At 43.7% G+C, this 27,692-nt stretch overlaps 1 protein-coding gene across 4 annotated transcripts in view; it reads left to right on the forward strand.

Annotated features, from left to right (window-relative positions):
• Positions 1-27,692, forward strand: part of LGMN (legumain) — a 49,685-nt gene that overhangs the window by 12,518 nt on the left and 9,475 nt on the right. For all 4 annotated transcript variants that reach the window (XM_006133661.4, XM_006133664.4, XM_006133662.4 and 1 more), the window contains 6 exons: positions 15,390-15,487; positions 16,595-16,676; positions 19,912-19,997; positions 25,751-25,826; positions 26,412-26,474; positions 27,488-27,554. In XM_006133661.4, coding sequence (XP_006133723.1) covers positions 15,390-15,487; positions 16,595-16,676; positions 19,912-19,997; positions 25,751-25,826; positions 26,412-26,474; positions 27,488-27,554 — 472 coding nt within the window. The remainder of the gene's footprint in view (positions 1-15,389; positions 15,488-16,594; positions 16,677-19,911; positions 19,998-25,750; positions 25,827-26,411; positions 26,475-27,487; positions 27,555-27,692) is intronic.

A 27,692-nucleotide genomic window follows, 5' to 3' on the forward strand; every position in this document is an offset into this window, starting at 1 on the left:
ACTAACATTAGGAAAGGGATAGATAATACAGAAAATATCAGAATTCTGCTATATAAGTACATACTACATCTGTACCTTGAATACTGCACACAGTTCTGGTTGCCACATTTAAAGAAAGATTGGAAAAGGTAAAGAGAAAAATCAACAAAAATGAGTTGGAATATTTTCCATATGAGGAGAAATTAAAAAGAGACTGGAACTATTAAATTCACAAAAGAGACAACTAAGAGGGGAGGTAATATGTTAGAGGTCTATAAAATCATGACTGGTGTGGCAAAATTAAAGAAAGGAAGTGTTGTTTAGTCCTTCACATAACAAAAGAACTAAGGGTCATTCAATGAAATGACTAGGCAGCAAGTTTAAAACAAAGAAAAGGCAGTATTTCTGCACACAATGCAGTCAACCTGTGGAATTCATCCAGGGATGTTGTGAAGGTTAAAAGAATAACTGAATAAAGAATTCAAAAAAAAGAATTGAAGGAGGATAGGTCCATCAATAGCTATGAGCCAAGATTAGCCTGGAATGCAGAAACCCCATGTTGTGGGTGTCCCTAAGCTCTGAATGACAGAAGCTGGGACTGTCATGAATTTATTGCCCCATTCTGTTCATTCCCTCTGGAGCACCTAGCATTGGCCACTATAAGAAGATAGGATACTGAGCTAGATGGACCACTGGTCTGACCTAATATGGCCATTCTTATGTTCCTATGCAAGTTTTAATTAGTCTGGGCATGAACAAATTTCTGCTATCATCTCCCTATCAGTTCATATTAACAGATGTTTCCTTTTGTGGTATATGTATTTCATATGAAATGTTTTTTATTTTGAAATTAAGTAAAATGCATAAATAATTTTTGCTAATCTAAAAGCCAATCTTGACTTGACTTTTCCTCTTATTCAAACTAGAGATGTAAGCGACTAGTTGACTACCCGAGAAGCCAAAGGTGGGCAATAATTTTTGCCCGGGAGCCACTTCAGAAATTTTTGAAGTAGCTCCGGGCCACCCTGGAAGTAGTGGGTTCTAAATGGGAATGGCCCCAGACCATGATTGGAAGAGGGTTTCCTGCCTCCTCCCCACTGCTAATCCAGTAGGGATTGGCAACCCATGGCTTCATTAGCAGCAGCACTGAAGGTAATCTGCTGCTGCTGCTGGTAGGGTTCTGGGTAGGGTTGCCAGATGGTTTCAACAAAAATACCAGACACACTTGACATTCCATCACAATTTACATTACTTCTTATTAGAAAATACCGGACATTTATATTTTCTCAATTTGTTTCCCGAACAGAAAACTCAAATACTGGACTGTCCGGTTCAAAACCAGACACCAGGCAACTGTACTTCTGGGGTGAGGGGAGGAGGACAATTGCAGGGGGGTGGAGGGTTTAGCAGAGAGGCCTGCTCTGGGGGAGAGGGGGGAGTTCTAGACTGGGGGACACTCTAGCTCCTGAACTGGGCTGGGAGGCACCCAGGTTCCTGAGCAGGGGCTGGAGCTGGATGTGCATGTGGCAACTTGCCAAGAGTTTCTATTTCTGCCTGTGGTGCCGGGGGTGGGAGGATGGCAGCGGTGAGGCTTATGGCAGGGGGTGGGGGGCCCCGCTGCAGAGTCCCGATGCGGTGGGGAGGGCCAGACTGGTGTTCACTCTGTGGTGGGCGGGTGGCTGTGAGAGTGGCCCCTAGTAGTCTTAATTTTATTTTTTTGCTTAGCCCTCTTGTTTCTTGGCTTGACAAGTCAGAAGAGCACCCTCTCCTTTTAAAAAAAAAATACCTCAGAACTGTTTTCTCGTCTGATGTCTTGTTAGCAGGTCATAGAATTTCACTTAGTCGTTTTTTAATCAAGTTTAATAATGGAGGATTGAACTAGAGCAGGTGTTTGAAAACCAGTTCTGTATACTATCGTCTGTTATGTTCCCTCAACTCACTTCTAACTATTTGGTGACTTTTCCCTCTTTTTGTTTCTCTCATCTTCCACTTTATATTCCTACTAGTAAAACATTCAATTAAGTTTCATGCTGTAATAATGTCCTGTTCAAGTACCTGGTCCCAGGACATCTAAGCTTAATGGTTTTGGAGTCTTGCTTTAAGTTTAATATATGCTTTGAGGTTCTATCAATGGACTCTTAGTGATAATAAATATATCTTCCAGATTCTTAAAAATAATGAAAGAAATCAATCACTCTTAACCTTATCCATTGTATTTCTAAAGCAAACATTTTGAGGTCTAAATTTTTTTTAAAGAAATAAGTTAATTTTTTGTAGTTCAATTATTATCTGACTTTTTTCTTGCTCGATTAGTAGACACTAAATGTATGCTCCTTAAGTCTGGAAAGATGAGATTGAATAGGTCTAAAAATGTATCTGTTTCATTTTTGGATTCAGATGATATTGCAGACCTGTTGTACTGTTAAATTTGATACTTTTTTAAAGTTTCAGTTTTAACTTAATAAATTCCCTTCACTTTTTAAGTGTGTGTGTTGGGACTCATTATTTTATCACCTTTTTAAAAATGGGGAACCTCACTAAAGTGCTATCAAGATTAAGAAAATGAAAACAGCAAACCTTTACAATTTCAGAGAAATACTTATGTGAAACCTTCTTTACAAGGAAATTGGTCTAGTCAATCTACAATAAAACCTGCTTTAATATCACCTGAAGAGGCCAATCAAACCTAGTTGCCCAGTAGGTCTAACCTTTAAAGGTGGAACAAATGGTACGTTGGGCTACTATAGCACCTTCCATCTGAAAGCATGGTAAAAATACTGTTTATGCTTCACAGCATCCTTTTGACATAAGTATTGTTCCCTATTTTCCAGATATAGAATCTGAAGTATGGTGATAAATGACTTGGCGAAGTCATGTGCTAAAGCCAGGAATAGAATTCCGGTCTTGACTCCCATCCCATCCCATCCCATCCTTCCTCTCTTACTAGAAATTCTTGAAAATACTTTTAAGTGCTCACTTATGACACTGAGGGCTTGTCTATACTGTCACTTCATTGCACTGTAACTTTCTCACTCTAGGGAGTGAAAGCATTTCCCCCTTCCCTCCCGTCCCCACACAGAAAGTTACAGCGCTGTAAAGCACCACTGTAAAGGGACTTCCAGTACTGGGTGCTCCCAGCATTGTTAGCTACTCTCTGTGCAAAGATGGTTTACGCAGAGCACTCGGAGAGCTCTCTCCCACACAATCCAGTTTGTGTAAATTAAATTACAAGATGTGAATTGTCCTCTCAGCAGTATCTGTTACTCAGTTTATCTGCTTTCATTGCCTCATTGAATGCTATTCTTTGAAAGCTTGAAGTTTGCTTCAATTGCTGTTAATTCTCAGTAAAATATGATCACCCACAGCTTTTTGCCTTGACTAAATTACTCAGATTACTTCCCTTGTGTTTAACAGCTGAGGTGTCCGTTTACACTTCATAGAAGAGGCAAATTTCAAGTAATGTACATTTATACATAATCTTGTATCCTGAATTATTTCAAACCATTTTGAAGGATATCTACAAACAGCATCATTGAAATATATCCTGTAGCCACCTGCACAGCAACTCCAACCAGGCAACATACTAATACATAATCTGCTACAGAACAGTGGGATTGCTGATGGGGAGAGGAAAACATTTTGATCAAGAACTCTGAAGCTAGCCCTCTTCTTATATAAAAGTACCATGGGATTTTTGATATTCATGTTGAATGGATATGGCCTCACCTTTCAAAATACTATGTGAGAGATTCCATACACAAAATACTGCAGGGAACTCAGTTACCATACTGTACTTTGTAAGGATAAAGGGTTGGGTCATCCTTGGAGATAGGAACCTATAGTTTCAGGTCATTTTTTTATACTTGAAATTTAGTCACAGTAACCAGCAAATGGTTCAACTGCACTGATGCAAACTCCAGGGCTACGTCTACATTGCGCTTTTTTGCGCAATAACGCATGCAAATGAGGCACGGCGATGAATATCACTGCACCTCATTTGCATACTTAATGAGCCACCATTTTGCGCAATGTGTTTTTGCACAAGAAGGAGCCGTCTACACTGTTCCTTCTTGCGCAAACCCCCCCTCTTGTGCAATAGCCGTTCTACCACTTATTTTCAGCAGCTGCTAACATGCAGTCCTCTAATGCCATGGGTGCCTAGAAAGGATAGACAAGTTCTGTATAATTAACTGGGAAAGTATTTTGAGAGAATGACTCAGTTTACAACAGTTACAATAAAAAAATAAGAGGCTATATTAGTGCCACAAATGTGGGTGCATCTCATTTTCTTGTGCCATATGACAGCTTTTGCTCAAGCTAGGCTAATGTCAGTTAACTGCCATGAAGACATAACCAATAAAACAAACATACAATTGCCTCAGAACAGTCTATCCTAAATTACAATATAATTCACCAGAGGATAAACTAAGCACATGATCCAATCTTTGTGAGTATATCTAGTCATATCATTCTTCCTCAGAAGTCCAGAAAACTAGATAGGCTGTGCAGGAAACCCTGTAACTCAATAGATTCAGGCAGGTTTACACTTAAAACACTGCATCAGTGCAGCTGCATCACTGTAGTGCTTAAATGAAGATGCTTCTTCTGTCAGCATATTTAATCCACCTACCAGAATGGCGGTAACTATGTTGACAGAAATAGCGTAGTCTACATGGAGTTGTTAGGTCAGCATAACTATGTTGCTTGGGAGGAAAAGTTATTTACTTATTTTCATAACACAAGAATGAAGGGCCACCAAATAAAATTAAGAGGTAGCAGGTTTAAAATCAACAAAAAAATAGTATTTCTTCACACAACACATAGTCAACCTGTGGAACTCCTTGCCAGAGGATGTTGTGAAGTCCAGGATTTTAACAGAGTTCAAAAAAGGGCTTGATAAATTCATGGAGAATAGGTCCATCAATGACTTAGCCACAATGGGTAGGAATGATGTCCCTACATTCTCTTTTTCAGAAGCTGAGAGTGAGTGACAGGAGAGGGATCACTTGATGATTATTTGTTTTGTTCATTCCCTCTGGGGCACCTGGCATTCACCACTGTCAGAGGACAGGATACTGGGCTAAATGGACTTTTGATTTGACTCAGTATGGCCGTTCTTATGAGGGAGGGGTGGATTTTTCACCCCCCTGAGCAAAGTAATTATACCAATATAGATCTGTATAGTAGATCTATCCTTAGGATGCCTTTTAAGCCAGATATCAGGGTGAATTCCAAAAGGATCCCTCACAGAGGACATCTTTCAGTATCTCCCTCTTTTACCCCAAGGAAAGTCCTATGCAACTTGGGGCCATACATGTTAAACTGGACCCAGAAACTAATTAAGTAATCAGTATAGATTATGAGGCACTCTTTTACTTGTGCTCATAGCGAGATGCTTAAGTGGAGGCAATCTTGATTTGAATTTAATCCCACACAAAGAGCATGTGAATATAGCCTGTATTTGAGGTGACACAAACATGGTTGACATTCAGAAGATAAGGTTTTCATTCTTTAAAACACATGATGCCCCATCTCCATGGGCTGGGGTGAGCAATAAGCAGCCTGCGGGCCGGCTGCTGTTCACCAGGGTTAGCCTCTGGTGAGCAGCCACAAACTGTGTTTTCCTGAGCATCTGGAGGTATAGCTGCTTGCAGCTCATGTTGGTTATGGTTCACAGTTTCCAGCCAATGGGAGCTGTAGGAAGTGATGTGGCCTGGGTCATCGCTTTCCGCAGCTCCCATTGGCTGGGAACAGCAAACCGTGGCCATTGGGAACTGCAAGAGGTTTGTACCTGCAGATACTCAGGTAAATAGTCTGGTGGATCAGCGGGGCTAGCCCTGGCAAACCATGTCCAACCCATAGGCTGCTTATTGCCCACCCCTGACATAGGCCAGTGGTGACCAACCAGTCGATCAGGATTGACTGGTAGATCTTGGAGCCTTCGACAGGTGATCCTGACTGGTTTGGCCAAGAGGCTATCAAGTGCAGCATTTCAGCTGCCCCTCCTCGCACTACTGCACATCGCCTGCCCTTTGCCTTGGAGCTGCCCCTCCCCCCGGGAGCCTCCTGCTTGTGGTACAGAGCAGGGAAGGCAGAGGAGGTGGCACTGATGTCAGGATCAGGGACCCCCACTCCCAACCTGTGTTCTATCTCCACACAATGGAGGGGGGCACAACAGGGCTTGGGATGGAGGGAGTTTGCTGGCTACTTTTGAGAGTGGTGCAGGGCCACAGGTAGGGGTGAGCCTTCCTTAGCCTCACTGCACCCAGAATTCATCTGAGATAAGCAGCGCCCAGCTGAAGCCAGCTGTAATCCCCTGCCCCAGTCATGAAGCCCCTCCTGTACTCCAACCCCCTGGCCCAGGCTCAGCTCAGAGCCCCTCTCACACTCCAGATACCTTAGCCCACAACCAGAGCCTGCACCCCAACTCTCTCCTCCTGCCTGGTGAAAGAGAGGGAGAATGGGGGAGGGAGAGAAAAACAGAGTGAGCAGGGGCAGGGCCTCGGAAAAGGGGCACAAAGGAGATGGGGTAAGCGTATTTGGGTTTCAGGTAGATCCAGGATTGCACTTAAATTCAAGAAGTGATCTTGTGCTTAAAAAGGCTGGAGACACTTGATATAGGTGATCAAAGGATATATGCAGTTAAGTAGCTCATGAAAGAGCATGCTCTTGCTCTGTATGCAGAGTCCTATAAGCGGTGGCAATAGAATCGGAAGTCTCTGTTTCTGGGAAAACAGATGAAGAAAACTAACCGAATTCCTCCTCCAAGAAAATTAAAATACTGAAGACAAAAATAAGTACAGGTAGTCCCCGGGTTACGTACAAGATAGGGACTGTAGGTTTGGTCTTAAGTTGAATCTGTATGTAAGTCGGAACTGGTACATATTATAGGGGAAACTCTAGCCAAACATTTCTCCAGAGCTCAGTTTTATTCTCCCACACCTCACTTCCCTCAGTCCTTTATTCTCAAGCTGAGGTGTCTGCTGAGAGAAGCCGCTCCGTGTCTCCCTGGTCTGCTGGGGGGGGGGGGGCGCTAGCTTCGTGTCTTCCTGGTCTGCTGGGGGGAAGCAGCTAGTGCGGAGTTGCCTCACCCCGTTTGTAAGTAGGGATCCGATGTAAGTCGGATCCATGTAACCCGGGGACTGCCTGTATACATAAAATATCTGGAAGCTTTTGTCTTGGAGTTTGCTAAAGAGAACTGGTTTTGTACTTTTCCCCAACCTTTCTTTCCAGCCACTCTGTGCCACTTAAGTCAGAAAAAATATACATCAAGTAACAAATCTACAGATCTTTTAGTTTGTCAAATACAATAGAAAGGATAAAAACAGTGATAAGTTTAATTAAAGAAACTTGCAAATCACCATTTCGATGCCTGAGATGCAGACACTTATATTCTTGCAAGGTTTTTTTCCTCATGCATTCAAATACTAAATTTTCTCATGTTTTAACAGATTTTTTTTTTTGCAGGGAATAAATCATTAAGATTACAGCCTTTGTATCTACTTTGTGGGAAAAATAATTTCCAGTGGTTTTAACATTAGTTTAAGTGAATGCTTTTGGCATTACACCTGAACCTTCCTAATCCGGGTGTCCTCTATCTGGGAATACGTCTACTTCTGACCCCACTAGGGGTCAGAAGAAGTGGCCCTGTGCACTTGAGCTGAAGGAATGGCAGGACAGCAAAGTGCTTCTCCAGAGGCTTTTCTTCCACCACTTTTATAGCAATGGGGGATAGTGCCTGGGAGTGGCGGGGGATGTTGTGGATACAAGTGTGCCCTGGGAACCGTGTGCCAGGTAATCACCCCATCCCTATGCCCCTCACATGGCCTCCCTCTCTGCCTCCCTCCCAGACCCTGCTGCAGCACCCTCCCATGGTCCAGAAAAATTCTTTAATCCAGCATACCCATTTCCAGGGTTGCTTGATTAAAGAGGTTCAAGTGTGTCAGAATGTATACTATAGAGTATAGACAGCGGCTGTGTCTAGACTGGCAAGATTTTCCGCAAAAGCAAGTGCTTTTGCGGAAAAACTTGCCAGCTATCTACACTGGCCGCTTGAATTTCCGCAAGAACACTGTCGATCTCATGTAAGAAATCAGTGCTTCTTGCGGAAATACTATGCTTCTCCCGTTCGGGCAAAAGTCCTTTTGCGCAAAAGGGCCAGTGTAGACAGCTCAGATTTGTTTTGCGCAAAAAAGCCCCGATTGCGAAAATGGCGATCGGGGCTTTTTTTGCGCAAAAGTGCGTCTAGATTGGCACGGACGCTTTTCCGCAAAAAGTGTTTTTGCGGAAAAGGTCCGTGCCAATCTAGACGCACTTTTTTGCAAATGCTTTTAACGGAAAACTTTTCCGTTAAAAGCATTTGTGGAAAATCATGCCAGTCTAGACGTAGCCAGCTAGTTTTGCTGTTGTTGCCATTTTCAGCACTCTGTCATCTAGCCTACTAGGAACAAGTCTAATGGATGTTGTTACGAAAGCTGTAATGGCAGCCTTGTGTACATTAACATTTCCAATGTTGCTGACACTGCTACAATTGAACAAATGGTAGGGACACTTTTTGAAAGATTCTCTGATTGCTAATACAGCTATCACTATTGAACTGAAATAGTTGACATTTTAATATATATTCTCATAGCAGATACTTCACTATCAGAGATATTGTAGCCCCTCACTTATTACTTCAGATCACTGCCATGTTCCTTGAACAGGACAAAAACATAAACATGTACTATCTTGAAGCCAGCAATTCTTACACATTCTTTTTAGCAATATGTCAGCCAGTCATAAGATTAGGAGTGACTAGCTTTTTCCACTAGAAAGTATGTGTGTCAATTTGCAGCTTGATTTTTACAGAAAGGAAAAAAACACAGCTTGATACCAACATAGTGAAATATTGCAGACATGAAAGAAGATGGGGGAGGGGGAGAAGAGGGGAGAGAAGGCATGCTGCATTTAGGGATTTTTTTTACATAGGGAGAGTCTAAAGCTTCCTTTCATAAAATGTTTTTGATTTCCATTTCCATGATGGCGATGTAGCCATAGTGGAATCCATACTCTATTAGCCATAGTCGCTCCTGCCAACCATCCTAGCAGAAAGGTGGAAACTCTATCACTTTCCCCTACAAAGATGGTTTTGCCTTTCAGATTGAATGGAGACCATTTAAAGCTATTGTGGTTAAACATGAACAGGCTAAAACCACGCCTGCATTAGAATCTTTGCCAGCAGGACTGCCAAACAATTCAAAAGGGCCCACTGCTCACAGCAGCAACAGCAGGAGCCAGAGGCCCAGGCCCTTTAACTTGCCACCAGAACCCTGAGCAGTGCTGAAGAGCTGGCTGGAGAAGGCTAGCCCCAACCCCACCCTGCCCAGGGCCTTGCAAAGTCTGTCAGCCACCCTGTTTGCCAGCGTATGCTGTATCTACCTTCTTCTATACAAGTAGCTCTTTATTTGTAAAACACATTGGCAGAGTACTTCTAATGTGGATGCAGATTGCTAGTAAAACTACTCACCCTGAACAAAAACAAGCTCTATGGGTAAAATGAAGCTTTGCCCATATAGCTGTGCCTATACTAAGGACTTTTACCTGCACAGTTATGCAAATCAGGAACCAAAGCTCCATAGCTGTGGCAGTTGAAAGCACCTAGTGTAGCCCTGTCCCTGGTAATGTCAGCAGGGTATGCTCAGAAATTTAACTTTGACTCCTTTTTTGGGGGGTGGAAAGACATGTTCTGTGCCTTGGGGGGAGCTTGCTTTTCCCATCCAACTGACAGGAGCTCACTCACTTTAACAGCCCAAGCATTGAGGAGTTTCATATCTGGTCAACATACACCACGGGCCTGTGTGATGCTTTGTTTTAATTAAACTGTTGGTTTTACCTGGTCCGCACTAGTTCTGAGTCAGATGGTAGTGCTGGCTGAGGTGGAACATCCCCCATCCCTGCAGAGAGGAAGAGGCAAGTGAAGCCTGCCGCAACTGAGGCAATCCACAGAAAGGGCTTGGCTCACACCCGCAAACTGCAGAACCATGGGAGAGGGCAGTGCCTCATCTTGCTGTGGTTCATGCTCAGCTCTGCTTTGTGCCCAACCCCTCCCCTGGCCCTGACAGAAGCTCATTTTTTCCTTCCCCCTCCCAGCCCTAGGGCCAAGAGAAGCTCACTTCCCAGCCCCCCCCCCCATCACTGCTGCTGTGGGGCAGGAGGAGTTCTGTGCTCCCAACAATTATTGGACTGGACATGCCCCTGTTTGTCTTCCTCCACTCCCCACTGCTCTTGTGCTTGCCCCTGAATGTCTAGAAGTGTCTCAAAAAAGTCACATTCCTAACTGCCAAAAGCCCTATTCTAGATGCAGTTATACTGGCGTGAACATAGCACACAACATGACAGAAATTTCTCTCTGAACAATGAGTGAGTGAATTCAGTTGCCATTAAGAAGAATGTCTCCAATTGTTTTTAAAAAGTGCCTTAACTTTAGGGATTGAAGGTTTTTTCTGCAAAAGTGCCCACAGTTTTACACTGCCTGACTTTTACCCCTCCCTTACCTGGAGGAAGCCTTTTAAAACAGTCCCATAGGTATTAATTGGCGGCAGGTATCTGTTTCAGACAAGTTCTTAATTAGCCTCAGGGGCCTGCCTTGATTATGTGGCTGCAGTCTTTGGCAGTTCACTCTGGAAACAAAAAGTCATTCACCCAGCACCTGGTTTATCTGCCTTCCCTCAAACTATTGCAGCCAGCTGCCCAGCGTCTATCACACAGGGTAAAAAGATATTTCCCTACCCCCAAAGCTTTACCCTTTAATTAAGTCAACATGTAATAATTGAGTAACAAGAAATACGGAAAAGAGAGAAAACAAAGGAAACTAATAAATCTGTTTACAAAAGCTAGTTATGTGCACATGAAATTGTTCTGAGTTGGTTATTCTTTGTACATCAGATTTTTATTGTCCATTTATTTAGAGCTTATGTACATAGAGAAATATACTATAACTAGCCAATTAGCCTGTCATAAGACCGGATTTTCAGGTCTCTCCTCCACATCAGTCTTCTCTCCTGAGCCTCCGGTCTCTCGCTCCATCTCTCTCTCTCTCCTCCTCCTTCTACTGTCCCTCCCTCCCCCAGCTCTCCTCTGCCTCCTGTCTGTCTCTTTCTTTCTCTTCTCCTCCCCCTCCTGCCTCTCACTCGGGGGACTTCTGCGCCCCCCTTCCTCTCCCGCTGTGGCACTCGGCTGACTTCTGCGCTGCTCAGCCAGGCCGTTGCAGGGGAGCAAGCAGCCGTTTGGGCCCCACGCTCTCCCTGCAGCATTGCTTGCTCCCCCGCGGTGGCCTGGCTGAGTGGCGCAGAAGTCAGCCGAGCGCCACGGTGGGAGAGGAAGGGGGGCGGGGCCTGGCCGTGTACGTCACTTTATGTGACCACAGGAAACTTGGCCATACTCATGAAAAGTGGACATCCATCTAACTAAAATCATTCCGGACAATGGATGTTTCTGGATTACAAAGGTTCAACCTGTAGTGTATATTTATACTATTATGGTGATAGATATTCTTGTGTAGCTAAGCTCATAACTATTAACTGTAGGCACCAAAGAAGTGGTAGATCATTCGGAAGGATTTCAAGATCAGAATAGTGGCTGCATAGATTACTGCTTTCTTGTTCTCTTTTTCCCTAGTAAGTCTTACAGACATCTGATTCACATCCTATGTTGTTACCTTGATCTCTCTTATTGTCTTGTCTGTCGATCTCTTATGAAAGCAGTTTGGGGCAAGGACTGGTGGTGAACTGCCATACAGATGTCTATGTTCAAATATAAATAAATATGAATTTAACAGAGCTGGATGGAAGAAAATGAAGTCTGATGTAATAGGAAATATAACAGTGTTAGTAAGCAAAGTTAGATTTCCAAAGAAAGTCATGTGAAGAGATTGTGCTACTGCTACAGTATTTTTTTGTTTTGTTTAAACACGGAATGCACCACACCCTTTCCGGGAATCTTGTACAATTACCACCTCTTTTCTATGTCAGACTAGACTCTGAAGACAAAGCTTTTCCTATATTAAATTTTCTAAATTGATACTAAATTGATCTAATTAAACCAGGTCAGACCCCTAATGTGGACTCTCCTAAACCATTTTAACTTTTGCTTAGTATGTGCTAATAACTGATTTAAGCTAAACTAGTAAAAATCAGAATTAAATGTGTTTTAGGGTCTGTGTCAGGAGTTCTCTGGTTTAACTGAATTGGTTTAATTAAACCTGTGTAACTTTTCTACCAAACACTATATCATAGGAGATGGTTAAAACAAGCAACACTGAAAAATTAAAAACAAGCAAAACAAAAGAAAAAACAACCTTCTCTCCTCCCCACCACTCATAACATAACTGGACAGAAAACCTCTTGGTGTAATACTATTTAAAGTTCCACTGAAATGTTGAAAAACATGTTTCTGGCAAATTTCATAGTTTTCTAGGGGTAGAGGAGAATTATTTTGTTAGTAATCTATTAAACATCAATGGATTATTGAACTAATATAATTTTTTATTAGGGAAGTTTTTAAAACAAAATTAGCACATTCCTGGTACAGGCATGTATTTTTGCTAATATACATTGTAGTATCTGTTATCAAAAGAAATTTGAATAGAGCAGCACTGTATCTCTTTAAACAAAATCTGCAGTTATATCCTGTTTATAATAAGAGCCAAAAGTATAAGAAATTCTGTTGTTTAGTGTTTCCCAGAAATTCTGTTAACATACCCTTAAGCTGCTTAATGGTTATTGCACAAGAAATCTTCTAATTAGGTGGGGGAGGATTTTTCCTTGCTCAAAACTGTGTTCAAGTTATTTTCAGATGTCAGACTCCATAAATCATAACTGTTTAGGACAAGTGCTTAGTCATCTAAGGCCTATTTCAGTGCTCATTGCAGTTATGCAGCTACAGCTTAAGTCTTTCATTGATAGCACTGGACTTTGGATCAGACCTTTAATGTCATTAATGGCTCCCCCCTCCCCATTTGGGACATGGAACAATTGGATTTAATAGTACAGAGATGGGTACTATTACTGTAAGTAGCCATTTCTGTACTATCTAATTGCTCTGTGTGAGGGGCCATCTCACCACCACAGTGCTACCAGCTGGCTGTCCTGGGAGTTAGCTTTTCATCCTCATTGGATGCCTTTCTCTAGGTGGTGTCGCCCCCATGTTTCTCCTCATGTCACATCATCCTCTTCCAGACACTTCCCTCCGGCAGTGCCCACTCCAGTCTCTCTGCATCCCCTTCCTGGGGCAGAGGAGGGGGGCAGTTGTTGCTCCCACTGCTCACATCCCAGGGTCTTCTCTTTCTCAGAACACCCTGATCTCCTCCTTAGGCGCTAAAGCCTGGGAGCTTGCCTGGCTAGACCTCTCCAGGATTGCTCTAGCTCCAGAGAGCCTCCTGCTTCCCTAGCAGTCAGGGCCCCACTACTCTCTCCCCAGAGTAGTTGTCAATCCCCCCTTATATAGCTCCCAGCTGGGCCCTCATCAGCTAAAATTGCCTCAGCTGGGGCTTTGCTCCTAGCCCCTGCTCCGGGCTAGGGTTTTGCCCTTAAAGGGCCAGTGGAGGGCAAGTGCCCTGTTACACTCTGGCTGCGTCTAGATTGGCATGATTTTCCGGAAATGCTTTTAACGGAAAAGTTTTCCGTTAAAAGCATTTTCGGAACAGAGTGTCTAGATTGGCATGGATGCTTTTCCGCAAAAGCACTTTTTGCGGAAAAGTGTCTGTGCCAATCTAGACGCGCTTTTCTGGAAAAAAGCCCCGATCGCCATTTTTGCAATCGGGGCTTTTTTGCGGAAAACAAATCTGAGCTGTCTACAGTGGCTCTTTTGTGCAAAAGCTTTGCGCAAAAGGGACTTTTGCCTGAACAGGAGCAGTATAGTATTTCCGCAAGAAGCACTGACAATCTTACATGAGATCGTCAGTGCTTTTGCGGAAATTCAAGCGGCCAGTGTAGACAGCTGGCAAGTTTTTCTGGAAAAGCGGCTGCTTTTCCGGAAAAAAGTGGCCAGTCTATACACAGCCTCTGAGTCCTGACTGGGAAAAAAAGAGATTATTATATTACCATAGTATGCAGGAGCCCTAGACATGGACCAGAAGAACCCTGTTGTGTTAGGTGATGTACAAATATGGTATAAGACAACACAGATAACATGAATATAGATAGACCAGTGGTCCCCAAATTTTTCAGGGTCATGTCCCTCATTTCCCTAGTCTTTGCCAGTGAGCCTGCTGAGCATGGGGCCATGGAGGGAACAGGGTATGGGTGGGGGTAAGGCGGTCAAGGCTGGGATCACAGCTAGGATCTCTACCTGGGGCATGGGGCATGGGGCAGGACTGGAGTTGGGTGGCATTCCCTTCCCACTCTCTGTGGGGGCTGGTCCAGGCCTCATCTGAGCCCATTTGAACATTCCTCCGTACCCTCTATGGAAGTGCACCCCATAGTTTGGAGACACTGATATAGACAGACTGTAGGGGTACAGGAAAACAGTAAGATTGTACATTGATTTGGCATGATTGGCAGTTGTCGTAGCTGCTGACACAATGTCAAGTGTTTTGTAGGGTTCGTTGCAAAGGAGAGTTTTAAGGAGGAACTTGAAGGTGGAGAATATGTTTTGCAGATGTTTATAGGATGCTTCTCCTAAGCATGGAAGACAGCCTGAGAGAGAGCTCTAATGTGCTTGTTTAAAAGTTTAGCAAGTGGATGATGTAGGCTGGTATTATTGGCCAATCAAAGGTAAGAATTGACATTTCAATAGCAAAGGAGAGATGGTAGGTTGGGAAGGACCTTGAAAATGAATATAAGCAGTTTATGTTCCGTGCAGTGGAGAAGCAGCATCCAGTGGAGGGATGCAGAAAGAGAGGATGGTCAGAGTGGCAAGCTAAGAGAAAGCCACTCAGCCTTTAATGACAGCTGTGTGTTCAGGAGGCTTTTAGTCCTTTATATTTACAGCTAGCTACTGAAAGCCCATGTGTGTAAAAAAGCTGAAAATGGAGCCCTTATTTCCCATACACTGTTTATAATGAGAAGTGTTGCTGTTTATACATGTTTTCCAAAGTCTGTTCACAGAACTGCCCCCTGGCTGGAGATACAACCACCTCTTTGCTATCCCTGCTTCTCTGATCAGCTGCCATATTCTACCTGCCACAGAGCCTTTTGGATGCTGACATTCCATCCTGTTCTCACGGGGCCCAGTGATGATAGAACCTAGTGATATTCTGAACAGAAAGAGCTCTCAGCCATGAGTATAATTGTCAGAGACACAATGTGGAATCTTATTACTTAGATGAGGATATTAGTCTGGAGTTTCTTTCAGACAGAAGCCTATAAAGTGATGTTTTTTGTTCCCAAAAATTAACAAGAAATCCGTAATGACATTCCACTCTATTTCAGGCTGACGTATGCCATGCTTACCAGATTGTACACCGAAATGGAATCCCAGATGAACAGATCATTATCATGATGTATGATGACATTGCAGAAAATGAGGAGTAAGTGAAGAATATGGCAGGAATATCAATATATCATATCTATATTTTTTGTGTTCCACAGCTAGCAGTAGTACTTTGTGTGTGTATATAGCATCTCAAAAAGAAAGATCCTAAGCACTATACACAGTATGTACAGGGACCACTTTACCTATCACTGAAATGAGTCCATTTTAGTATGAGTACCTTGCAAATTCCTAAACTTCAAGAGTAAGAGTCTGGACTTATGAATGACATTGTAAACTCAGAGCTTCTTGTCAACTTATTTTTGCATATTGTGATGCAAGTAAATAATGTTTTTTATACATGGTAAAAATTCTCTCTTATGTAGTGCTGTAGAGCACAGACATACCTGTATAGTGTAAGTATCTTTAAAGACCAGGGTTAGCCTGTTTAATTTCCAAAGCATACTATATTTACAAAAAGTAAATTCCCATGCATCATCCCTGCAGAATGTGTAGTCATCATTGGGTTTGATATATTTGGCCATATTTGCCTTTATAATACAACCAACTCTTATATTGCACTTTTCATGAGTAAATATTAAAACACTTTACAAAGGAGGACAATATTTGTGTGCAGCTGCACCCAGTTTCAGTGATAGTCCTTTACTGTAGATTAATTTCAACACTCAGCTCTGAATTTTGTTTCTTAGAAGTTGTGTGGTCACAGTGATAGCCACACCTTAGTCAGCTGCCTTAATTGATAAACTGAATTAGATGACACTAGCTGGTTAATATTTTGCTATCAGTGACTGCAGTTGCACGGCAGTGGCAACGGTTCAGGTGTCAAAAGAGAATAAAACCATTTAAAAGCAGAACCAGCAACTTGAAGTTCCCAGGCTAAAAATATAGTAATTATAGCCAGCACCCTCAGAACAATTTACCTGGTTTTACTACTGAGTTCAGGGGACTTGAGCTGAACATATGGCACAAAGACTGCCACGTGATCATTCAAAAATAGTTTTTAAAGAGGTGATATTTTTGTAAATACAAATATTTGGGCTTCATCTTCATGACATTACATGATTTTTAAATATTTTTCTAGTTAATTTATTGGCACTATATGGCATATGAATTATTCTTAATTTATGTCCAATTTAATTTTCAGGAATCCAACCAAAGGCATCATCATCAACAGACCCAATGGCACAGATGTATACAAGGGAGTGCCAAAGGACTATGTACAAGAGGTAGGAATGAAGTAATCTTTATTATTCACCAGTATGTCTGAGATTTAAAATCACCTAGTGATCCAGGCAAATCTTTTTTCATCCTCCAGACTGTTTGATATTCTCTAAAACATTTAGTATTGAGTCTCTGGTTGATACAAAACTTTCCAGGGTGTTCATCCAATTGGATGACTTGGCCAAACTGGATGTCAACATAAGGGTATATTCAATTGGAGCAGAAACTATAGCAATAGACTATTACATTATTTCTGCACCATACTCATAGTGAAGTGAATGGAAATATTATATTTAAAAACTGATAAATCAATATGTAAACATATACTGATGAATTTACACTGAAGATTTGATGAAAGAATCACTCACTGAGTTTATGGGTCAGTCTTCCAGTATCTGAGTAATTTACAAGTTGCCACTAAGGTTACGTCTAGACGTCATATTCCTTACAGTGACACATAGAAATGGTGAAGCCTGCTTAGGCAAGTAGAGTAAAGACAAGCGTGGACTTTGGGTATATACCCTACATCTCTTTTTACATGTCCAAGCAGTGCCTCCCCATCTACATGGCTATTTTTAGCCATGTAGTGTCCCTCTGGTTCCTTGCTGCCAGTTTTTCTGTGCCTTAGTGAAAACCTCCAACATTGGAGAAGGGCTCTAGTGAGGGGAGGCTGAAGGGAAAGGCTCTAACAACTCCCAGCAGTGGAAAAGAACTTTTGCAGCTCCCTTCTGCCACTCGCCTTCCGGAACCTTTCCTTCTCCCAGAGTGAAAGGCTGTGGCAGTGGGGAACTGGTAGGCTGTGTCTAGACTGGCCACTTTTTCTGGAAAAGCAGGCGCTTTTCCAGAAAAGCTTGCCAGCTATCTACACTGGCCGCTTGAATTTCCGCAAAAGCACTGACGATCTCATGTAAGATTGTCAGTGCTTTTGCGGAAATAATATGCTGCTCCCATTTGGGCAAAAGTCTTTTTCCGAAAAACTTTTGCGCAAAAGGGCCAGTGTAGACAGCAGAGAGTTGTTTTCTGCAAAAAAGCCCCGATCACGAAAATGGCGATCGGGGCTTTTTTGTGGAAAAGCGCATCTAGATTGGCCACAGATGCTTTTCCGCAAAATGTGCTTTTGTGGAAAAGCGTCCTGCCAATCTAGACGCACTTTTCCGAAAATGCTTTTAACGGAAAACTTTTCCGTTAAAAGCATTTCCGGAAAATCATGCGAGTGTAGATGTAGCCGTAGAGTATTTCCCTTTTGCCTTCTCACTGCCAGTGCTCTTCAGTGCTGTATGTAGCTTCATACCGCAGTATGAACACAGTGTGCTTTTTACTGTGGCATGTAACCACATACATCCTACACCAGTGGTCACCAACCAGTACGTCGGGAACTACTGGTAGATCTTGGAGCCTCTGACAGGTAATCCTGACTGGTTTGGCCAAGAGGCTAGCAAGCATAGCACTTTAGCTGCCCCTCCCCCCCCACTGATGCACATCTCCTGCCCTTTGCCTTGGAGCTGTCCCCTCAGGAGCCTCCTGCTTTCTGGGCAGGGCAGGGGAGAGTGAGGATGGGTGCTCATGTCAAGGTGCCCCCCTCCTACTCTGTATCCCATCTCCACAGAGCAGAGAGGGGACACAACAGGACTTGGGAGGGAGTTTTCTGGCTGCTTTTGGGAGTGGTGCAGGGCCAGGGCAGGGGTGAGCCTGCCTTAGCCCCCTGCACCACCACCCAGGAGGCACCTTAGGAAAGCAGAGTCCAGCTGGAGCCCACATCCTGAAACCCTACCCCAGCCACGAATCCCCTTCCTGCACTCCAAGCCCCTACCCCAGCCTTGAGCACCCCTGTATCCAAGTGCCCTTCCAGAGCTTGCAACTAGAACCCCCTCTGGCATCCCAACGGCTTGCCCCAAGCTCATCTCAGAGCCCCTCTCACACTTCAAATCCTTTAATCAAAAACCAGAGCCTGCACCCCAACCCTCTGCCTCAGCCTGGTGAAAGTGAGGGAGGATGGGGGAGGGAGGGAGGACACTTCATTTGCAATTGCGATATGTCTAATTTGCATCCCTTTTACGAAAAAGGGATGCAGTCTAGACACAGCCATACAGTTATATTGCTATAACTGTGTACATATTTATTATGGTATAAGTATCTTTTTTTTCTTCAATTTAGCTTATGTTGCTTTGAAGGTGTTTAAACTAAATCAAAGAACCACTTCTATTCCAAAGTAACTGCACACATGGGGGCTGTGTCTAGACTGCATCCCTTTTCCGTAAAATGCACGAAGGTGGCGTTTCAAAGGGGCAGCAGCGCACAGGGGATCCGGGGATCAGCTGTGTGGTGGCTGCCCCTTTGAAACACCGCTTCTGCTCATTTCAAAAGGGTAGTGGAGCCTAGGGTCAGGGGCTCCATGGCTCTGGGCTCCATGGCTTTGAAATGCACAGCATTTTGAAATGTTGGGGACTCTTGTACATTTCAAAGCAGGCACCCGCGTTGAGCCCGGAATCAGCCTGGCCATCCCAGTCTGGGGACTCCCCAACTAATTCCGGGTTCTGGGGAAATGCTGTGCAGAGTCCGGGATTAGCTGGGGTGTCCGGTTGACCCTGGCTCCACTACTGCCTCTTTGAAACATGCGGAGGCGGCATTTTAAAGAAGCAGCTGCTGCATAGCTGATCTCCGGATCAGCTGTGCAGAGGCTGACCCTTTTAAAGTCTGCCTTGGTGTTTCAAAGCAGAAGTGCTGCACATTTGTGTGGTGGTCACTTTGAAGAACCCTTTCCTCCTTCCCCCTTTGCTGCCTCTATCTTATAAAGCGGGGAGAGGAGGGAGGAATCGACTAGTCAGAAGACTTTCTGATAAGCAAATGCTTATCGGATAGTCAAATAGTTGACTAGTTTTTAACATCCCTACTGCCAAGGGCTCTCTCTGACACTGGGGTTCCCCTACCTACTTGCTACTGGCCCATCCGGGACTCCGCAAACCCCATGTTCTCTCGGCTGGTTCCTGCTCCTGGGACTCTTTGGTCCAGCAACATCTGTGCCAGACCATGGATGTTGCTGGACCAGAGACACGGATTTGGGAGCTTCAACCTGTGGTAATGGTGGTCATATGCACCAGCTCCCAAAGCCCATCCCAATAATATTCCTTTGCATTGCAAAGCACTTGTTGATTCTGTGCACAGAACCAGTCTGTCTGGGTGAGTAGATAAAGCTAACTTACTGTGTTTCATATTTATTTTTAAAACTCTCTTAATCTATAGGATGTTACTCCAAAAAATTTCCTTGCTGTTCTAAGAGGTGATGCTGAAGCAATGAAGGGCATAGGATCAGGAAAAGTATTAAAAAGGTACTTTTTAGGGAATGATAATTGATTTCATATGGCTGGACAGTCGTGTTTAGGGTATGATAATTGATTTCAGATGGTTGGACACTCATGCACTGATGATGAATAAAGTTGGGATTTAATTGCCATCTTCATTATATTGTTGTCCAGTGTAGGATTAGTAAAACTGGCCAATGACTATTCTACATCTTTGGAATGAGCAAGGAGACATTTCTGCTTTTTTAGCAGTCTACTATCAAACAGTGTGTGTCTGTAACTGCCTGATACCAAATACAGTGTGGACTGAGGTCTAGATATCCACAACTTCCACTGCAGACAAGGTGGTGGAGGGAGATAAGAACTCTGCCATTGGAATTGGGTGGAAGAAAGGAGAAGAGTTATGAAGCTGGACTATTTAAATTGGCCATTGCCACATAGTTCTAGTCATGTGGAGTTCACCTTCCATCGCTCAGATTTAAAATAGTCATGTATAAATACAAGATTAGAAGGGCTGAGAAGGGTTCTGAGCTTGTATTAATGGATATATTGCTGTACTGCTGCACAACTGCTCCCTTTTGGAAACTGGAGTAAGGCCTAAAAGGTGAACACAGCTAAATATTTCATTAGTCAAATTAAAAATTTCACTTAGGCTCATCGCTACTCATACATATATGGACATCCTCCCTCACCCCCTGCATAATTGCAAGTACTGGAGTGGATGTGCAGGACTCCTACCACTTATTGCTACTGAGTAAGAAGACAGTAGTTAGTGCTTAATGTTACTTGCACCTATGTGTTGTTGCTGTTTGTATGAGAAGAACAATCATCTGATCCCTGTGGCAGGCTATTCGAGGTCTTCTGAGATCAAGGCCTTTAAGTATCCAATACACAAAGAATTTCAGAACCAGACTAGTACAAACATAAATCTGGCAAAATAGGTACATTTTAGCAGACTGGAGATAGACTTGGATCCTAATTTGGATAAATGTAACCATATGATTCAGAGCAGCTTGGTCACATTGTCGTCTTCTACATAATTACTCTCATGAAGGATTTTGACAATGAAGAAGAACTTTTAGACAATATCTTTCAGATGTGTGAGTCAATCCTGTGTTAATTATGTCTGGTACTGGCTTACAATATTCCAGATACATTGGGAAGCTGAAAACCCCATAATGCACTGGGGGCCTATTGTGCAGCGCCATGCAGAGGGATTGTCTGAGGCTCAGAGTGTAGACAGTATGCTGATGGGTGGGATTTCTCCCATGGGCATAGGTAATCCACCTCCCAAAGAAGAGGTAGATAGGTTGGCAGGAGAATTCTTCCGTTGACCTATCACTGACTACATGGGTATTAGGTTGGTTTAACTATGCCGCTCAGGGATGTGGATTTTTAATACCCTTGAGTGACATAGCTAGCTTGATCTAACTTTTTAGTGTAGACCAGGCCAGAGGATCTCCTTTCTTAATGCAATACAGGTTGAACCTCTTTAAATATGGTCTTCCCTAGCCTGGCACCACCCCCAGGGGTTAACCCTAACTCCCGCCCCCAAGTCCGGCATTAGTGGTGACCCAGTAGGTGCTCCAGGGATAGTGTACTTAGTGGGAAAAACCAGCTGGCTTAAGCCAGGATTGTTGCTGGACCAGAGAAGATGGAGCCCGATGGGATGGGGAAGAGGTGCCCCAGGAGCCGACAATGGAGCCCCAGCACATAGAGGCCAGCAGCGTGGGGGCCAGCTGCTGGGAGCAGAGTCCTACCAGCCCAGGTACCAGCAGCGGAGCTCTGGCCGGCCGAGGGGAGCCCCGGCCAGCTGAGGGAAGCTCCGGCATTCCAGGAGCAGGCAGCAGAGCCCCAGCATCCCTTGGCTGGGGAGGGACCAGAGCCCCGGAGGCCAGTGGGTGAGAGCAGAGGGGCCAGTATTTGCTGGACCAAGGGAGGTCAGTTCCCTGGTTCAGGACCAGTTAGGTCCCAAGGTTCAACCTCTGTCAATCAATTTACAGCCCAAAACTTGGAGTCAGATTACCCATCATCTATGTTTGTTGGTCAATACAGTTGGCTAGTCCCTTTAAAATTTCTAGTATTGTACAATAGCTGAGTTTGAAAGACTTCAATTCTAGTGCTCAAAAATCTCAACTGCATTAGCTTTTGATTGTTAAATTATATTTTAAATTGATTTGCCTTTTTACCACTAACACACGTTTTGGATAGTCTGCAGCATGGATGCTGAAACAAACTATTAAGTCTCAGGACACAAGCACAGTGTTGCAAGGTTTAGTCTCTAACCACTGCTATGAAAGGTTAATATGCAAACTTCCTCTTCAGATATTCTTTTGAAGTCTGACAGAGGTTTCCTGGTTCAAATAAAGTTTATGGTATTGTTTTTCAATTACTTAAAAATCACTTATTAACTATGGCAGTTTTCATGCTGCTTTTCTGGCCAACTGATATAAAGATGTCTTCTATTTTTTTAAAAAACGTGTGTATTGTACCTATACTTGATATTTGATTTTTGAATTCCTGTTGATGCAGATAATGCAGCATCAAGGTTTGTAGGGCTAAAATTCCCAGGTTTTAGTACATTCTAATCATAGAACATATTTAAAGTGTACCAATATTTTCTGATATTTGCAGCACACATTTATGGATCTAAATTAGATTAACACTAACATTAAAAATAATCATGGAAACAGCAATCGAGTCTCATGTTTTGTAAAATTATTTTACAAAAGTTTAAGCTGGGACTAAAATTACCCAAATGTTTATATTACAAAAGAAAGACACTTAAATAAATTTAAATTGCTAGCGTAGAAATTCTGAGCATTCTTAAAAGATGCCTACAATCACAGAATCATTGGACTGGAAGGGACCTTGAGAGGTCTTCTAGAGCAGTCCCCTTCTAGTGCAGGAAGAAGTATTATCTAGAACAGCGGTTTTCAAAATATTTCCTCATGACCCAGTTGAAGAAAATTGTTGATGCTTGTGACCCAGCATAATTTAACTAAAGAGTGGGCTCTGGCGTGGGGCTGAGGATGAGAGCTACAGCTTTGGGAAGGAAGTCACAGAGGCAGGAGGGGCTTGCCTTGAGCGGCTCCCGGTCAGCGATGCAGTGAGGGTGCTAAGGCTGGCTTCCTGCCTGTCCTGGTGTTGCAGGTCATTCTGTGCCCCAGAAGCAGCCAGCAGCAGGTTCCCAGCCAATGGGAGTGCAAAGCTAGTTCTCAGGGCAGGGGCAGTGTGTGGAGCCCTGTGTTCTTTCCCTTCCTCCCCTCCTGACCTAGGAGCCAGGTCTGCTGGTGGCCGCTTCTGGGGCGCAGCACTGTCTTCAGTGCCAAAACGGGCAGGAAGCCTGCCTAAGCACCCCTGCTGATCACCCTGCAGCAATGAGACCCTGTGCCTGACATTCTGTGATCCAATATTGGGTCACATCCCGTAGGTTGAAAACCACTGCTCTAAAAAGACCATCCCTCACAGGAGTATCTTTTGTTCAGTTCCAGATTCTGCTTCCTATTGCATTTCTTTTCTAGTCATTCATTTCTTCCCATAAGCACCCAAAGTACAGTACATAATAAGAATGGCCATACTGGGTCAGACCAAAGGTCCATCCAACCCAGTATCCTGTCTGCCTACAGTGGCCTATACCAGATGCCCCAGAGAGAGGGAATGCAACAGCTAATCCTCACATGATCTCCCCCCTCCCCCCCGTCACCCACCTCCAGAGAAACAGAGGCTAGGGACACCATTCCTACCTATCCTGGCTAATAACCATTGATGTATCTAACCTCCATGAATCTATCTAGCTCTTTTTTGAACCCTGTTAATTTAAAGAGGTGATACAAATGAGCCCACATATTCTGATTTATCTTCACAAATACCAACATGTCCCAAATACTTTAACACAGCGTTTCCCAAACTAAAATTCCAGGCCTCAGCATGCCTGGTGGCTGCTGGCCCTTAGGCCGATTGACCCATCTGGTTGAATCGGGCCCCGCGCCCCTGCACCCGGAAGTGCCGGCGAGTTAAGAGCCGGGCCCTGCTCCAGCGCTATGTGGAGCTGGGTCTCTCCCCGGCTCTGCCTGGAGCGGGCCCCACCCCTGTGCGTGGTCTCCGGCCCCGACCCCAGAGCATCCCCTCGGCCCTGGATGTCTCTGCCGCGCATGGCTCCTCCTCGTCGCCTGCCGCCCATGCGCGGCGTTGCATGTGGGCAGGGAGGAAGTGACATCACGGCCCGAGGTTTTGAAACCCACGCGAGGCACATGGCGGGGCCTGGGTGGCTCCGGGTTCGGCCTCTGGGGCCTGAGCGCGGACCCCGGCCCTGCTACGGGGAAAGAGAAGGTGGGAACCGGCTCGTGCGGCGGCAAGGAAAGGAGAGGGGTGGGGAAAGGGGTGGAAGGAGAAGGGGCTTGAGAGGGAAAGGCACCAAGGGACAGGGGTGCGGGAGAGAGAGACAAATGCCAGGGGGCCAAGTGCAGACCATGAGGGAAAGGGCAGGAGGGGAGGTGTCAGTGGGAGGGGGGACAGGGTGATGCTGGGAGAGGAGAGGAGAGGGGAAGTGCACTGGGGGCTGGAGGGGGAGGTGCTGGGAGAAGGCTTGAAAGAAGGGGTGGGCATGAGGAAAGTCAGGATGGAACAAATTGTGTGTGAGGGCACAGAGGGGCAGGAGGGGAATGGGGCTGAGACTGGTGAGGGGGTTGGTATTAGGGGAAAAGGAGACACCAGGAGGGTGCAGGGCTAAGGGAAGGTGCAGGTGCCAGGGGATTCTGGGGTGAGGAGGAGGGGAGAACTGGCCACCTGAAGCAGAACTGGACGGGGGAATCAGGGCAGGCTGGGGATATTGAGGGGCCGGTGGAAGCAGGGCTGCCAGGGGGTGCGAGGTTGGGGGCAGGGAGCTGGCCGGGGAAGATGTGGGCGGGGTGGGAGAAGTGGCCGCTGGAAGGCGGGCTGGATGCAGGCAGTTGGGCTGGCCAAGGAGATTGGGAGGAAAAGCGGGGGAGAACTGGATGCCAGGGAGGGGGTTGTGGGAAGTGGGGCTGGCCAGAGGCGCAGCAAGGGGAGCAGGGGGGAGGAATGAATCGGCCTGCAGGGAGTGGGACTGACCCGACCCCGTTCCCCCCTTCCCCCCCCACCCACAAAGCATGAGTTAGTCTGGCACAGGGATTCTACTGTCGTCCCCCCCCCACACGCACACATACAAACTCCTTGAGTAGTTGCGAACTATCTGGCTGGTAGACACACTCATGCAGCCTGAGCACATTTACCAGCCAGGCAGTTTGAAACTACAAACTGATACATCTAGTAATAATACAACTTACCTACTGAGAAAATACCCGACATGTTATATGTCTGGTATTTTCTTAGTTTGTTTTTCATGTGTTTATATTTTTGGGCTGCAAAAAGCAGAACTGAAAAAAAAGGGTTCCAATTAAAATAAAAAGTTTGGGAAACCCGGTCTAACCAGCTTTCTGTCTGTCTTACAGCCCATTTATCCAACCCATATTCCTTAACTAGCTGGCAAAAATATTGTGGGTGACCATATCAAAAGCTCTGCTAAAACTGGCACTGGGAGATTTGGGAGGACCAGAAACAACTTATTTGAATATTTATAATTTGATTAATGAATATGCAAATATGCAAATGAACATTACTGGTCCTCCAAAAGTTCGTGAATGGATTTACTGGTCCCCGTGTCAAAAAGTTTGGGAACCCCTGCTTTAACAGGTTTTTATGTAATGACTAAGCTGAAATGTTTAGAAAGTCAATTGTTTCTGAATTTCTCTTGGCAGTGGTCCCAAGGATCACGTATTTGTTTATTTCACTGACCACGGAGCCCCTGGACTATTGGCTTTTCCTAATGATGATGTAAGCATTTTATTTTGAACATTTTTAAAGTTACCATAACATAACTTTAAATCTGATTTTCTTAACACTATTATTTCTTGGAAAGAAAATAAGGGACCACGTTCTGATCTTCTGGTTTACACCAGATCACAATCTGGGACATGATATAAAATGTAGTACTTAATGTTTGAGAGCTAAGGTTCAAACTATTTATTTGTTGTGTGATTTTATTGCTCAGCTTTGCAGAGCATCATCCAGACTTTTTAATTGCATGATTATTTATCTTGCACTCTGTAGTAAATATCATAATCTCTATTTCCAATGGGGGCAGTACATTAGAGGTAAAAATATATATCTCCTTTGTGTTAAATTTGGACTTGATCATAAGATCAATAAGATCACTTATTTAAATAACAAAATGGATACAAGTTTGTATTAAATATTCAAGCAACTGTTATAAACTCAAGCAATTAAAATATATCTCCAAATAACTAGAAGTACTGTAGTATATATAAAGTAGCAATTTTTTTCTAATGAAATGTGTTTCTTTACCTATTTATTTTGCTGTAGTAAGATGGTATTAAAACAAATGTTCTTATTTTACAGCTTCATGTAAAGGACTTGAACAAGACCATTTATTATATGTACCATAACAAAAAATACCAAAAGGTAAATAACAGTGTGTCAGAAGTTGTGAAATTAATAGAGGAACTAATGCAGAGGAAGCATCTTTGTGACTTCTTTGTTTGCACTTCCCTCAATTGTTTAAACAATAGAATCATATTTGTTTGATGGGAAGTTGATTCAAAGTCATGAAATTTAGATCTGGATTGCCCATCTGCACAGGATATATGTTGCATTTTTGGACCATCTTCAGTTGTTTACTTTCCAGTTGTAGCATGTGATTTATTTGGATCAGTATGGAAAGGTTTCATATCATAGCACAGCTCTGTGATACCCATATATTTTGCTTGCCAGTGGAATTGAAAAACATCCACTGTAACTTCACCTTGCCCTTGCTTCTTGTGTTTTGTTAACCCTTGATCCTTTGTCCTATTACTATTGGTTGGTTATTGTTAAAAAAATCCAACAGTTCATCTGAGGATAAAGTGACACTTGTAGAAGCCAATATTTGAATTTAACAATCCAGTAATTCTTTTATCTAAGTGGCTTCTATTCCCATTTCAATATAGGTGAACTCACTGAGACCAAAGAAAACTAATGTATATCTAAAGCTTTTTTTTAGATTGCCTTCTTAAAAGTAATTTTTTATTAATCATGTCAGCATATCCTAGTTCATTGTGTTTAGGTATGTATAAGTGGTGATGAGGTCTCAAAAATATTAAGGCTACAGCCAACTCAGAATGGTATATTATTTACAATAAAAAACCCTAACCAGCTAGTTGAATTCTGCTTGAATTAGCAAAAGGCCCATGTATGATATAAATATAAAATTAATTAATAAACTTTTGCACTGCACTCTTTTCTTCACTTGTTTCAGTTTTTCAAAACAAGAAGTGACCTAATTTGCTTTTATTTAAATATAGGACATATGCACACTATGTTTAGTGCGCTGTTGTAATAGATTATCAGTAAGGACCAGATCAATTACCATTTGAAAGAAGTGGAAACTCCTCTCCAGCCCAGTGTTTTTTTTCTAATATGTCTCACTTATTCTGCAGCTGGTGTTTTACATTGAAGCATGTGAATCTGGATCAATGATGAACCATCTGGCTGAGAATATTAATGGTAAGTGATCAATCAGCTTTTTGGCCTGGTGTTTCCCAGCTTTAAATTGTGCTCCGTTGATCAGAAGTGTGAAAGTCAGGCCTGGAATTATTGCACCCACTTTTCTGTCGAGGTTTTAGCAGAGTATCAGGACTATTG

Source organism: Pelodiscus sinensis, chromosome 4 (assembly GCF_049634645.1).
Source record: "Pelodiscus sinensis isolate JC-2024 chromosome 4, ASM4963464v1, whole genome shotgun sequence".
NCBI lineage: Eukaryota > Metazoa > Chordata > Testudines > Trionychidae > Pelodiscus > Pelodiscus sinensis.